The sequence below is a fragment of the Neovison vison genome, chromosome 2 (genome assembly GCF_020171115.1).
Source record: "Neovison vison isolate M4711 chromosome 2, ASM_NN_V1, whole genome shotgun sequence".
In the NCBI taxonomy this organism is placed as follows: Eukaryota; Metazoa; Chordata; class Mammalia; order Carnivora; family Mustelidae; genus Neogale; species Neogale vison.
The window spans coordinates 944921-957938 of NC_058092.1; the positions used below are offsets into that span (position 1 = coordinate 944921).

The following is a 13018-nucleotide window of genomic DNA, read 5'->3' on the forward strand; positions in this document are numbered from 1 at the left end:
GGACAGGATGCGTAAGAGACTCGGGTTAGGCCCTTCCCCTGGCCCTCCTCCTGGAATCCTGGAATAGGCCTCTCCTCCCCGACCCTCAAGAAGAACAGAGCCCCCCACACACACCTGGCCCTCAAACCCTGCAGCTTCAGGCTCGGCCCCGCCCCCCCACCGTCTTCCCTCCCCGGGATGGGGGTGCTGCAGTTCCAGACGCTGCCAGTGCCAACTTCCGGGACAGAGGTTCCACGGGTCAGCTCAGATCACAGGTGAGGTCAGTCCCCACAAGGGCACCGGGACCCTCGAGGCTCCCACCCCAGCAAGGGCTTCCCTGGTTAGAAAGGGCTCTGAGGCCCGACTTGGCTGCTGTGTCTGGTGGGACATCAGAGAAGTGGTGATGCAGTGAGGTGGACAGACACCGGCCCGTCCTGCCGACAGCGGGTGGTGGGCATCCAGACCTGGACTTGTTGCTTCCTGCCCTGCCTTTCAGGCAGGAAATCAGAACGCCAGGGAGATGCCATGGGGTTATCAGAGGATCCCCTGCCATTCGGAGATGGTCTGTGCCCACTGAGATGCCACCTTGTTCTCCTCCAGTCAGGACTGCCCGAGGCCATGTGCCAAGCTGGGCTCTGGACGGTCAAGGGCACAAGGCCACAGTGCCAGCCATGGGCTGCTTGAGGGGCCTGACACAGGGACAGGTGCATCCCACACACACTTGCCACCTTGATGCTGCTCCGTGACAGATTCCTGCTCAGCCCCGTGGGCACCGTGCTGCTCCCTTGGCGCGGCAAACCCTTGTACCCCATCCCCTTCGTGCCCAACTGACAGCCACAGAACTCTCTGTGGCCATGCTGGGGCTGTGGAGGGATCACCCACAGGGTGCGGTGGGGGTGGGGGCTGAGTAACCCGGGCATCAGGGATAATAAGTGGAGACTCAAAGGAAGTGTGGGTCTGGGCAAAGGTGCTTCTGGGAGAGGGATGCCAGCATGTGCAAAGGCCCTGAGGCAAGGGGAAGCAAAGTGGCCAGGTATCTGGAGGGGAGTGAGGCAGGATGAGGATGGTGGGAGCTGAAGGCAGAAGGGAGTGGGGCCCCAGATCCTGTGGGGCCTGTGGACTTTTCCTGAGAACGGTGGGAATCACTGGGGGTTTTAAACACCAGATTGATGGACATGGACCGACTTATGTTTTTAAGGAAACTGGAGGCTGCTGCATGTGGCTTGGACCAGGGGAACAACAGAGGTGGTGGGATGTGGCAGGAATCTGGAAATATGCTGAAGGTCGTGCTGCCAGGATCTGCCGACAGAGGCGTGTGGGGTGTAAGAAGGAAAGGAGGTTTTTGAACTGAGCAAGATCTGCTGGGGTGAGAGGGCGTGTGTGTGTGTGTGTGTGTGTGGGCGGGGGGGTCAGGCTCAGCAGGAGTTCAGGGGAGCGACTTGCCTCAGGTTGGTGTTTGGAGCCCTAAATGGAAATGAGACGCAGGGGCCAGAGATAGGGGCGCCTGGGTGGCTCAGTGGGTTAAGTCTCTGCCTTCGGCCCAGGTCCTGGGATCGAGCCCCGCATCGGGCTCTCTGCTCGGCAAGGGAGCCTGCTTCTCCCTCTCTCTCTGCCTGCCTCTCTGCCTGCTTGTGATCTCTGTCTGTCAAATAAATAAATAAAATCTTAAAAAAAAAAAAAGAGTGAGACCAGGAGGAAGCAGCAGAGAGAGATACAGGGGGGAGTGGGGAGGGGGAGGCAGAGAGCAGCACCCTAGGGAAAGATCTTCTAGGAGAGGCCAGACAACTGCCAAGGGTCAATCAAGAAAAAGTCTAAGAACTCACCATTGTGTTCAAAACACAGGAGATGATGATGACGGTGCAGGTGTGGGGGAGGGGGTTGCTCGGGAGAAAGCAGTGGGAGATGGAGCAGGGATGAGGACTGCAGGCTCCTGGCCGCTTTGTTGTAAAGAGGAGCAGAGAACCAGACAGGGGGGACAGCGGACAGCATCTTAGGTAGGTGAAAGGTAGGTTTTCAACAGGTTTCTCTGGGTCCATGTATAGGGAGAACACGAGTTCCGTGTCCACGACTGTCCGCTTGGTTCTCCAGGCTCACCCCCAGGCCTGGTTCCCAGGAGGTGCCAGGAAGTGTCCAGGGAATGAGAGTATGGGGAGTCCTGGAAGCCCCTCTGATTGTCCAAGAGGGGCGTGAAGGCTTGGCCAGGTCTGGAGTCGCGGGTCAGAGGTTGCCGGCTGGGTGGTGTGGGGAAGGGGAGGACGAGGGGAGTGCCGACCTGAGCTGGGGTGCCCACCTGGTGCCCAGGTGAGGTCAGGCAAACACAGATTTGGGCCCTAGGGATGCAACCAGGATGCGGCCCCTCGGGGCCCTGGAGAGTGTCCAGATGAGGCTGTCCAGATCAAGTGCCGCAGGGTTATTAAGACTCATGGAGGCTGGAGATTCAGAAATGAAGGTCACGGGCGACGTGGGTAAATGTAGTGTCCTTGTCCAGGCCGAGGAGTGATCTGGAGCAGTGGGAACCGCCAGCTAGTGTAGACAAGACTTCCGTACAACAGGATCTCGGATTCCGCAAGGAGAGGAGAGCAGCTGGGGCGAGGGAACCAGCTGAGCCGGACCGTCCCCGCGACGTTGGCTGGGTTCTCTGCTCCCATCCCTCAAGTCACCGGCGACCCTTTCCCACTGTCCCCTAGACCAGCGGCTCTCGGATGGCGCTCCCCTGCGAACTACCCAGGGCTGGTTTGCACAGACCGCTGGAGTTTCGATTCCGTGCGCCTGGGCTGGGGCACCCGAGGTAGCTTGCATTCCCAACAGGTTCCCGGGGCGCTGCAGCGCAGGGGCCCCACCTGGGAAGCGCGGTGCCCGGAGCCCACCTCCCCGAGGGGTCGGCGCTCGGGGCCGACCGCGCACCGCCTCCGGTTGCCGGGCAGAGCCGGGCCGCACGCGCCTCCATTGGCCGCAGGTGGGCCGCGCCCCGCCCGACAGGTAGTCCGCCCCGCGCGGAGCCATTGGGTCGCCGCCGCGGGGACCCCCGGGGATTGGCCCAGGTAGCGGCCCCGCCTCGCCCTCATTGGCCGCAGGTGCCACCGCCTCCGCCCCGGGACCGCCCGTCCCGCCGATTGGCCGCCCGCTGGGCCTCGGATCGGCCATGTTCGGTCCCCCCCCCGCCCCCCGCGCCACCCCCGGGCCTGACGCCGGGATTCCGTGCGCGCCCCTCGCGCGTTCCCGCCGGCCGTGCCCCCGTCCCGCCCGGCCCGCCACCAAGTTCCGCGGAGTTGGCCGGCCCCACGCGCGTGCCCTGGGTCCCGGCGCCGCGCGCGCCCTTCCGCGTTCCGCCGCCAGCCCCACCTGGCGCCCCGGCCGGCCGCTGGGTCCCCGCGCGATGGCCCGAGTGCCCGGGGCGCGGCGCTGACGGCGGCCGGCGGAGCTAGCCATGCCCAGCAGGACCGGCCCCAAGATGGACGGGAGCGGCTGCCGCGTCCGCCTGAAGGCGCACTACAGCGGGTGAGCGCCCTGCGCCCGACGGCGGGGCCGGGGGGCCTCGGGCAGAGCCGGGCGCGGGGAGACGGCCCGGACCGCGCCTGCCGTCGGGCACCGTGTCGCCGCTCGTGCGGCGCGGGAGGGAGGGGACGGCGAGGCCCCTCCGGGCCCAGGGGCGCCCCGGGAGGTCCTGTCGCGCCGTCGCCGTGGAGGGGGCCCGGGACGCGACGGGCGTTCGAGGCGCCCTGGGACGTCTTTCGGGGGAAAGCGCGCGGGGCGGGCGGGGTCGCCGGGTCCTCTGGCTCCGGGGCGCGGAGCGCTGCGGGTGCGGGCGGCCGCGCAGGCCCCTGCCCGCCCCGGCGAGGTCTTCCCGGGCCGGACCCGCCCGGAGGAGGTTGCGGGGCCAGAGGCGGCGGTCGCCGCGCGCTCCCCCGCCCTGGGCGCAGCCCTGAGGTTCGCTGCGGAGTTGACTGGACCTTACGGCCGCAAACCTGTAAGACTCGAGTTTTAGCCGAACGGAACTGCGGGCAGAGTTTTAAACATAAGGTTTTCCTAAACTTTTCCCAATTTACCCGGCCAGAGGTCGCCATATGCAAGAACAGTGACGACCCGGGGGAAGGTCAGGTGCAGTGAGCTGCCCACGGGGGCGCGAATCGGGGCGGGGAGGGGGTCCGCGTACGTCTCCAGGCGCCGCTCTGTTGGGACCGGATCTTTCGGACTCTGATCAGCTCGCGTCCGCCCGCGGCGCCCCGGGCTCGACCTGCTCGCTGTAAAATGGGGCGAGCAGGCATCTCAGGGGTCAGAGGCCGGGAGCGTCTGGCCCCTCCCGGGGAGCAGCCCTGGCGGGCGGGAGCTCAGCTCCTCTGCGGCGGCCTCTTTAAGCTGGTGGTCTCGGTGGTCTCGCGGGTGCATCTCCGCGTGCATCTCCAGGCTGAGGAGGGGCATGGGGCCCTTGACCTCGCGAGGGCACCCTGTTTGGGGTTTCAGGTCGGAACTCCCCTGTCCTTTCTGCCCGCCTCACCTGGGTCACCTGGGAGCAGACCGTGTGTGGGAGCCTTGGGGACAGGGCTCCGGGAGGAGGACGGCCAGCCCCCAAGAAGAGGACCCCGAGTCCTGTCTTCTGGCCTGGAAGGGAGGTTTGCCTATTAAAACTGGCTCTCGGACTCATGGGAGGGCCAGACATCTTGCCTTGCTGGTGGGCGGACCCTGGGGAAGGCGGACCCTGTGTCAGGGACAGTCCCATCCAGGAATCGTGGGATTGAGCAATAAGCTCCTTTGGGAAAAATCAGGGTTGCTCCTCAGTGAGAAATCTGCACCCCGGCAGCCCAGGGTGGGTGGGGACTGGACACCCCCCCCTCGCCTCCGGGCTGAGTTCAAGTAGCCTCCTTCAGGCACTGAGGGGAGGGATGGAGGCAGCAAGACTGGAGCCCTTGGGGGTCCAGCGGAGCTTCCACGGTCCCCAGCCCAGCCCCTGACTTTGGCCTCAGGAGAGCGCTTTGGTTACTGCCAGTAATGTGACCTGTTGCTCTAGTTTCCCGGGGCTGACGAGGCCCCCAGTCATCTGTTCCTCTCATTCCCTCCCTCCCTTCCCTCCACCCCCTCCCCCTGCTTTCCGCTCTCCTCTCCCCACCCTTCCCGTCCTGTTCCCTCTCTTCCTCCTCTTCCTCCCACTCTTCCTTTGTCCCTCTGTGCTTTCAGCCCCCGTGCAGCCTGGGGGGTTCCTGCCCTACCCCAGCTCTCTCTATGCCTCTGGCCTGGTCCCTCTCCTGGGGGACTTGACGCCTCCCCTTCTGAGTTGGGAGGGGCAGGCCTCGGTGCTCTAATGAGGCTGGTCCTGGGAAGCACCCGTCAGGAGCTGCGCTTGTCTGACTGACCCCTCGACCCCTCGACCCCTCGAGTTCTGTCTCTGGGTGGGGCTGTGCTGCCCTCTCGCCGCTGGAAGGTGGTTTGGGGGCAGCGGGGCTGCAGCGGGAGGTCAGACCCATTGAAGATGTCATTCTGAGAAATAGGGGCCCCCAGTTTGGCCTCTGGAGGATGTGCCAACACCGGGGGCCAGCAGCACCTGCATTTCGGGGGGACCTCCAGGCGAGGCACACTGGTGTCGGAGACCCTGCTTTGCCAGGTCGAGTCTCACGTCCACTTTTCTGAGCTCACCGGCACAGCCACGCGGGGTCTTCCTTCTCTCCAGCTCAAGCCCAGGCTGCTGTTCGTGTGTCTGCTTTGGGGGAAGGTCTGATCAAGCCCGTGGGCTTAAGTTGAGCGAACTGTGTCCACACCCCACCCCACCCCCGCAGCCCTCCTATGTGACCTTTTGAATTGGAACCTGGCGACTGAGCGTGTGCTCGCCTGGCTTTCTGATACCCCGGCCTCATTCTTACCACCCCTGCCTCCCCACTTAGGGACATCCGGGCGCGGGATAGGTCTCTCCTCTCCGTGCAAGGGCATTCGTGATACCGATTAGAAAACAAGACTGTGGCCAGTGGTTCTATTTGGGGGGGGGGGGCTGTGATATTTTGTTTGGGAAAATTTCCCTCTGTGTAATCAATAACTCAATCAATCAGTATTTAATTTGATTTAAATGTGCTTCTTGGTGACACATGTCCACCCTCTTTGCCCCAGGGACATCCTGATCACCAGCCTAGATGCAGCCATGACCTTCGAGGAGCTCTGTGAGGAAGTGAGAGAGATGTGCGGTCTCCGTCACAGACACCCGCTCACCCTTAAGTGGGTGGACAGTGAAGGTAGAGCCCTTGGTCTTCTGTCCGTCCGACTGCAAATCTCTGCATCTCCCTCTGTCCGATGTTAGGTCAGCCCCTCTCTGAGGAGATTTAAAATTATGGGATTAAGCTAGTGAACAGCCGTCTTCCCTTGTAGGGTGCTGGAAATCACTTCCTGGAGAGGCTGGTCACAACGGAAGCTGGGTGGGGGCGGGGGCAGGGAAGGGCAGATGGGGAGAGGGCTGCAGGGGTCTCTGTCCCCACCTGGGGCCAGCCCATGCCCTCCTTCCCTCTCTCCTGTTCTGGGCTTTCCAGTGGGTGATTTGGAAGGATAAGCTCTTTCTTATTTTCGTCTCAGGGAGAGCTGGAGGGTAAGTAGCTAGGCCCCCATAGTGCCCTTCCCCCCCTTCCCTCCCCCTCTGCATCCTTCTCTCTGTCAGTCAGACACGCGTCTGAGAAAGCTGGGGGGTGGGGACACAGTCCAGCTGCCAGAGAGGACACAGGGGAGCTGCAGAGTAACCCCCCGGGGCGTTGGTTCTGTGCCTTTCTGTGTTCCTCTCCAGGATGGGGGCAGGGAGCCTTTCCTTTCACTGAGGACTAACCTAAGAAGAATGTCCTTCATCTTGTCCAAGCCAGGAACGTTAGCATGGTTTGGCTCTGGAGCTAGACTTCTTGGGGCTCGTACTGGGGACCTGCCGGTTCTGATGTGGACCCCCCCCCATCCTGTCACCTGTTCTCGGGTCTCCCAGCTCCGCAGTGGGCAACTGGTCAGGAGTAGCCAGACTCTGCCCTTCCTAGCCTGAGTTGGACCCCTTTGCCTCGGGCCTGCGGCAGCCTCAGCGATGTCTCTTGCCCTGCCTAGGTGACCCCTGCACCGTGTCCTCCCAGATGGAGCTGGAGGAGGCCTTCCGTCTGGCCTGTCAGCGCAGGGACGAGGGGCTCACCATTCACGGTCAGTGGCAGCCAGGGGGGTGGGCTGGTCCCACTGTGGTCTGGGGGGGTGGGAGCCCAGTGTGGTTTCCCGATGGCCAGGGGGACTAGAGAACACATCGGGGATTGTGGTTTAAAATCTTAGGGTTCCAGAGAACTTAAGGATGTTGAATATAGTGTGATTTGGGTTTGTTTCTTCGCTTACATCTTGTTAACCCAAATAAAATTGCGCAGCTGGTAAAGAGTCAGAAAAGCTCCTTCTCACTAGACACAGGGGCCTGGGTTCTGGTTGCTGGTCCTCATTGTCCCCGTTCCCTGGAGGCCAGCATCACTGGTACATCAGAAGCCTGGGCCCTCTCACCGGCCTCCACCTTTTGGGAAGCTGGAAGGGTCCCGGCCTAGAGTGTAGGAGGACAGGTGGAAGAGGGGACACTTGGGGTGGATGAGACCCTCCCTGAGCCCGTCTCCCGGCTCACTGCTGTTCTCTGAGAAGCTCAGAGCTGCTTTATAGACTGATCATGGGAAGTAGAAATTATTATGATTTCAGTATAGTCTGAATTGGGGGTTTCAGTCTGCCCCCTGACACTCCTGGGGGTTCTTCGGGGTGTCTGAGCATGGCTCTGACCAGTCATGTCTGCCTTCTCCTGTGCAGCCCAGACCCTTGGCCAGGCAGGTGGGCAGGGACAGCTGAGCCAAGCCTGACCCCGCTGGGAGCGGTGCTCTCAGCCGGGGGTTCCGTGGGGCCATGTTCTCCCTGGGGCGGGCCCAGTGTTGGGTGCAGGGTTCCGCTTCTGCAGCTCTGCCTGGACATGGGGTTTGTGCTGGGAGCCCTTGCCCGGCCCGCATTCTTGGTGGTGCTTTCCAAAGACAGCGTTATTTTCTAGATAAGGAAGTGGTTGCTTCAGTTAAGTTTTAATATTTTGTAAGCTCCTGTCTGAATAATCCATGAGGGAAGCCCAGGATGTATTTTAAGATATTTAATTTTGAACTGCACCTTGAGTGCAAAACAGAGTCTAACGTGATTTCAAAAGTCCATTTTGAAGTAGGTGCTGCTCCCGAGTGGCATGTTAATTTACCCCTGTGAGTCGGGAGGCCTCCTGGGGCAGCTCTGGTCCAGGGTCCCCCACTGCTTCCCCAGAGGTTTTCACTGCGTTTCGAAGTCCTTTTAAAGCACGTTTGGGCTTCCACAGTTGTGCCACAAGGAGCACCCCCTCAGAGCAGGCTGGTCTGCAATGTGGGCTTCGTGGGGGGTCCGTCCGGTCGGCCTGACGTGGCGTGGGACCTTCCGTGGCCGCGCTTGGTGACAGACTGCTCTCTCTCCCTCTCTCCAGTGTTCCCCAGCACCCCCGAGCAGCCAGGCATGCCTTGTCCGGGAGAAGACAGTGAGTACCGCCATTCTCCTATGACTTGGGTCACACGTCGTGGCTTGAATTCTCAATCCAAGTGTCAGGAGGGTGCAGACCGGGTGCCTATTGTGGCCGCGGAATGTGTGTCCTCGCGAGGCGACCGAAGGCAGAGTGAGCGGTCGAGGTGCCCTGACATGGGGTTTCCACGGGCGCGCCTGTCTTTGCCAGTGTGTGCTCTGGCTGACTGGGGCTGCCTTCAGGACGCCGGCTTGGTCCCTGGTGCCAGGACGGACGGCGCGGGCAATGCCGTGCTCCCCGAGGAGGGAAGGGCCCAGGCATCTGCCCCAGCCACCCCCAGACCTGGCCATGTGCCCTCTCTCTGGCCCACACTGGCCCCCAGGGATGCCAGGATGTGGGTCTGTTGTTACGGGAAGAAGTCCGAGGGCCAGTGGGTCCAGAACAGAGCTTCTGGCCTTGTCCCAGGGACCACCAGACCCCAGGCTGGTCAGAGCTGTCTGGCCCCACTTTGTCCTTGAGGCCAGAGCCCCCATGTGGGGCATAAATTGCTCACCAACAACTCAGACCCTCCTCTGGCCCGTGGCTCTGTTGCTCCTCCCGTGAGCAAGGGCCTGGGGGCTAAGGCGGTTCCCTGGCTCAGCCCGGAGCAGATTGGAGCCGAGGATTTGAGGATTTGAGCAGAGGCCGGGCGGGTCGGTGTTGCCCCACTGGGCCCCGGGGAGATGGTGAGTGGAGAGTTGTGTGCGTCATTCTTGGGTTTAGGAAAGCAACGGGGCTGAAGATAGATTTGGGGGCCTTTAGCATAGAGGAGAGAGTGGCTGGGATTGGGGTCTGGCCTTGGGGCTTCCAGAGGGAACAGGGACCAGGGGACCCTGAAGGAGCCAGCGGCCAGGCTGTACGGCCATGCGGACTCTGGACTCCTGGCCGCAGCGGAGCGGGCTGTCTGATGAGGCCAGAAGGGCCGGCGCTGGCTGCGTCCCCGCCACGGGCAGCCTATAGGCAGCGGACAGCGGGGCGGTTTTGGGGAGAGTGTAAGGAGGCACAGGGACACGTTCCTTCCCTCAGTCCTGCTTGTGTGTGCCGCACACAGGCTGGGTGGGGGGCCGCGGGCACCCCAGGACCTCCCAGCTGGGGCAGGCGATAGGCCGCATAAACACAGGAGTGCTCCACATCACACAGCGATCGTGTGGCTTGGGGTGGGGGTTTGGGGGGAGCGGCCGAGGCTGGGAGGGGGCTGCGGCTGAGAGTCGGAGGTGAGGAGCTGCGCTGAGGCGGTGTCCCGTGGAAAAGTAGGTTCCCGCAGTGGCCCCTCCGGGGAAGGGCAGGCCAGATGGGCCAGGGCACGTGTGTGGTTGCACGGCTTTGCTGAGCGTGGGGCTTGGGTGCTGCTGGCCTGGGGGCCCAGAGAGGGTCATGAGGTGCGACATGCTGTGGGTGCCGGGAGGGCCTGGGCGGGCCACGAGGTGCAGACACGGTCACGCCGACAGAAAGGCCCGCAGGGGCCCTGGGCAGCCGCAGGGGAGCCTGGGAGGGAAGCCAGCCCGGACGCCCCCCAGGCCGGGCCTGGCCTTGTGTGGGCTGGGGTCCCTGCCGCAGGTAGGAGTGGGCGTGGCTGGGCAGCCGATTGTGTATTGTATCACCGCAGGGGAATGTAGGAATGTGAACTTGAAGCCGCACCGCCCTGGCTGGCCGGCGGCCTGTGTCCTCATGGGTGATCATCCCACCGGCCCTGGGCCCTGGCTGAGTCCCCGGGACGGGCTGGGGGCCGTTGACCGGTGTCTCCCTGCCCACGGATCCCTGCCCCACAGGTCTGCACCCGAGCACCAGGCTCACCTCGCTGGCCAGGGCAGGGAGCAGAGCGCCCTCACGAGGGGGTCCCGGGCTCCTGGGCTCTGGGAGTGCAGGTGTCTCCCCGGTATTTTACTCTTTTGGCTTGATTTCCACGCTCATCTCGGACAGTTCCGGCCACTGAGGGACTGGGTGTCCATCACGGACTGGGTGTGCCGTGTGGTTTTGGTGCCTGCGTGGGCTTTCGTGTTCAGTGTTCTTGGCCTCGAGCTGCGTCAGGGCCGCGTGAAGGGGGCTGGACGGACTGGCGGGCGGTGGCCGGAGACGGCAGGCAGCGGAAACGTGGTCCCGTGGTGGCCCCTGGGCACGGGCAGCGGCAAGGCCACCTCGCTCCAGCCGGGGCTGCGTCTGCTTTCAGCCGGACACCTCCCAGCCCCTCCCGCACAGGTTGTGAATCTCGACTTCACCGGTTCTGTAGCCCGAGTGTGTAGCCTGGGGCCCCTGGGTGGCTCAGCTGGCGGAGCGCCCAAGTCTGGGTTTTGACTTAGGTCATGATTTTGGGGTCATGGGTCGAACCCCGAGACGGGCCCTGTGCTCAGTGAGGAGTTTGCTTGAGGATTCTCCCTCGCCCTCTGCCCCTCTCCACCGTGCGTGCGCTCGCTCAGTCTCTGGAATAAATTAATCTTTAAAAAAATCGTGTAGGGGGCCCCTGGGCGGCCCAGTGGGTTAAAGCCTCCGCCTTCAGCTCAGGTCATGGTTTCAGGGTCCTGGGATCGAGCCCTGCATCGGGCTCTCTGCTCAGTGGAGAGCCTGCTTCCTCCTCTCTCTCTGCCGGCCTCTCTGCCTACTTGTGATCTCTGTCAAATAAATAAATAAAATCTTTTTAAAAATTAAAAAAAAAATCATGTAGCGTGCCCATTACATAGAATGTATAACCCCCGTAAAGTGAATGGTTCTGTGGTATTCAGTCCACTCCGTGCTGTGCCCCGTCTGCCTACTTCTGGGGCCTGTCCCGCCCATCAGCAGCCACTCCCCAGCCAGCCCCGCTCAGCCCCCACTCAGCCCCCTGCTGTCTCTGTGGGGTTACCTGGTTTGGACTTGCGGTCATGGAATCACGTGGCCTGTGGTGTTTTGTAACGGGGTCCTTCTACTTAGCTTGGTGTCCCCAGAGTTCACGCCTTTGTAGCAGGTGTCACAACGACATTCCTCTTTCCCCGTTTTGTACTGCGGTAAATTACATAGGACCTGAAACTTAGCACCCTGACCGCTAAGTGTACGGTTCATTGACACGAATTACATTCGCGTGTGCAACCAGCTCTACTGTCCAGCTCCAGAACGTCCCTCATCCTGTAAGAGGGCGCTCTGTCCCCAGTAAGCACTGACCCCCAGCCCCTGGCTCCCGGCCTTCCGTCCTGCCATTCTGACCACATTTGGTGTGTCTGTTCACGTGCAGCCGGCCCTTGGCTTGTTTTTGTTGCCTGTGGTGCCGCATCCAGGAATCCTTGTCAAGTACAACGTGGTCGAGTTTCACTCTCTATTTTCTTCTGAGAGTTTTATAAATTCAGCCTTTACCTTTAGGTTTTTGATACATGTGGGGTTAATTTTTGTATATGGTGTGAGGTAGGGGTCCAACTTCATCCTTTCTCGTGTGGATATCTGGTTTTCCCAGCACCGTTTGCTGGAAAGAACCACCTTTCCCCATTGGATGGTCTTAGCACCCTCGCTAAGAACTATCGGATGCCCCGGGAGGGTTGGTTTCTGGGCTTTCTATTCTCTTGGACTTCATGTTGTCTGTCTTTATGCCAACATCTCAGTTTTCTGTTACTGTAGGAAGTTTTTAAAATCAGGGGATGTAAGGCCTTCAGCTTTGTTCTTTTTCCAGGTGGCTTGGCTATTCTAGGTCCCTCGAGATGATTTTTAGGATGGGTGTTTCTGTTTCTGCAAACCGTGTCATTAGGATTTGGTAGGGATTGCGTGGAATCTGTAGGTTGCATCGGATGAATTAAACGATGGCAGTATTAAGCCTTCTAACCCAACACATGGGATGTTCTACTGCGTTTGTCCCGTTTGATCCCTTTCAGCACTGTCGTGGTTTTTGGTGTCCCAAGTCTTTCCCCTTACTGCTAGGCTTACTCTGAAGTGTTTCATTTTTGATGCTACTGTAAAATGCAACTGTTGTCTCGATTTCTTTTTTGGATAGTTCGTTGTTTGTGTGTAAAAATGCAACTGGGTTTTGTGTGTTGGCTTTGCTTCCCATTTTACTGAATTTATTAGTTCTGACAGCGTTTTTGTGGAATCATTAGGGTTTTCTGTATCATCTGCAAACAGAGGTCATTTTACTTCTCCCTTTCCAGTTTTTGTGCCCTTACTTTTCTGTTGCCTGATTGCTCCTGCTAGAACTTCCCCACTGTGTGCAGAAGAGAAGAATGGGCTTCCTTGTCTTGTTCCTGATCTTGGAGGAAAAGCTCTCAGTTTTGCTGGGGGCTTGCATATACGGCTTTGACTCTGTGAAGGTAGTTTCCATCTGTGCTGGAATGAGGAGTGCATGTGGCCTTGGCCCCCAGGTTCTGGCAGAGCTCCGAAGTCCCCCAGGGTCTCCTGACTGATGGCATTGTCTCGTCAATCATTTAGAGTCCCTTTGGAGGGACGCCTGGGTGGCTCAGGTCATGATCCCAGGGTCCTGGGATCCAGTCCCACATCGGGCTCCCTGCTCAGTGGGGAGCCTGCTTCTCCCTCTGCCTCTGCCTGCCTCTCTGCCTGCCTGTG

The 13018-nt window shown here is 60.9% G+C and overlaps 1 protein-coding gene across 1 annotated transcript in view; it reads left to right on the plus strand.

The window, feature by feature from the left end:
• The first annotated feature begins 3312 nt into the window (after positions 1 to 3312).
• Positions 3313 to 13018, plus strand: part of PRKCZ (protein kinase C zeta) — a 97501-nt gene continuing 87795 nt past the window's right edge. The window contains exons 1-4 of the mRNA XM_044236953.1: positions 3313 to 3477; positions 6073 to 6194; positions 7033 to 7122; positions 8432 to 8482. Of these exons, the coding sequence (XP_044092888.1) occupies positions 3407 to 3477; positions 6073 to 6194; positions 7033 to 7122; positions 8432 to 8482 (334 nt within the window). The 5' untranslated portion in view covers positions 3313 to 3406. The remainder of the gene's footprint in view (positions 3478 to 6072; positions 6195 to 7032; positions 7123 to 8431; positions 8483 to 13018) is intronic.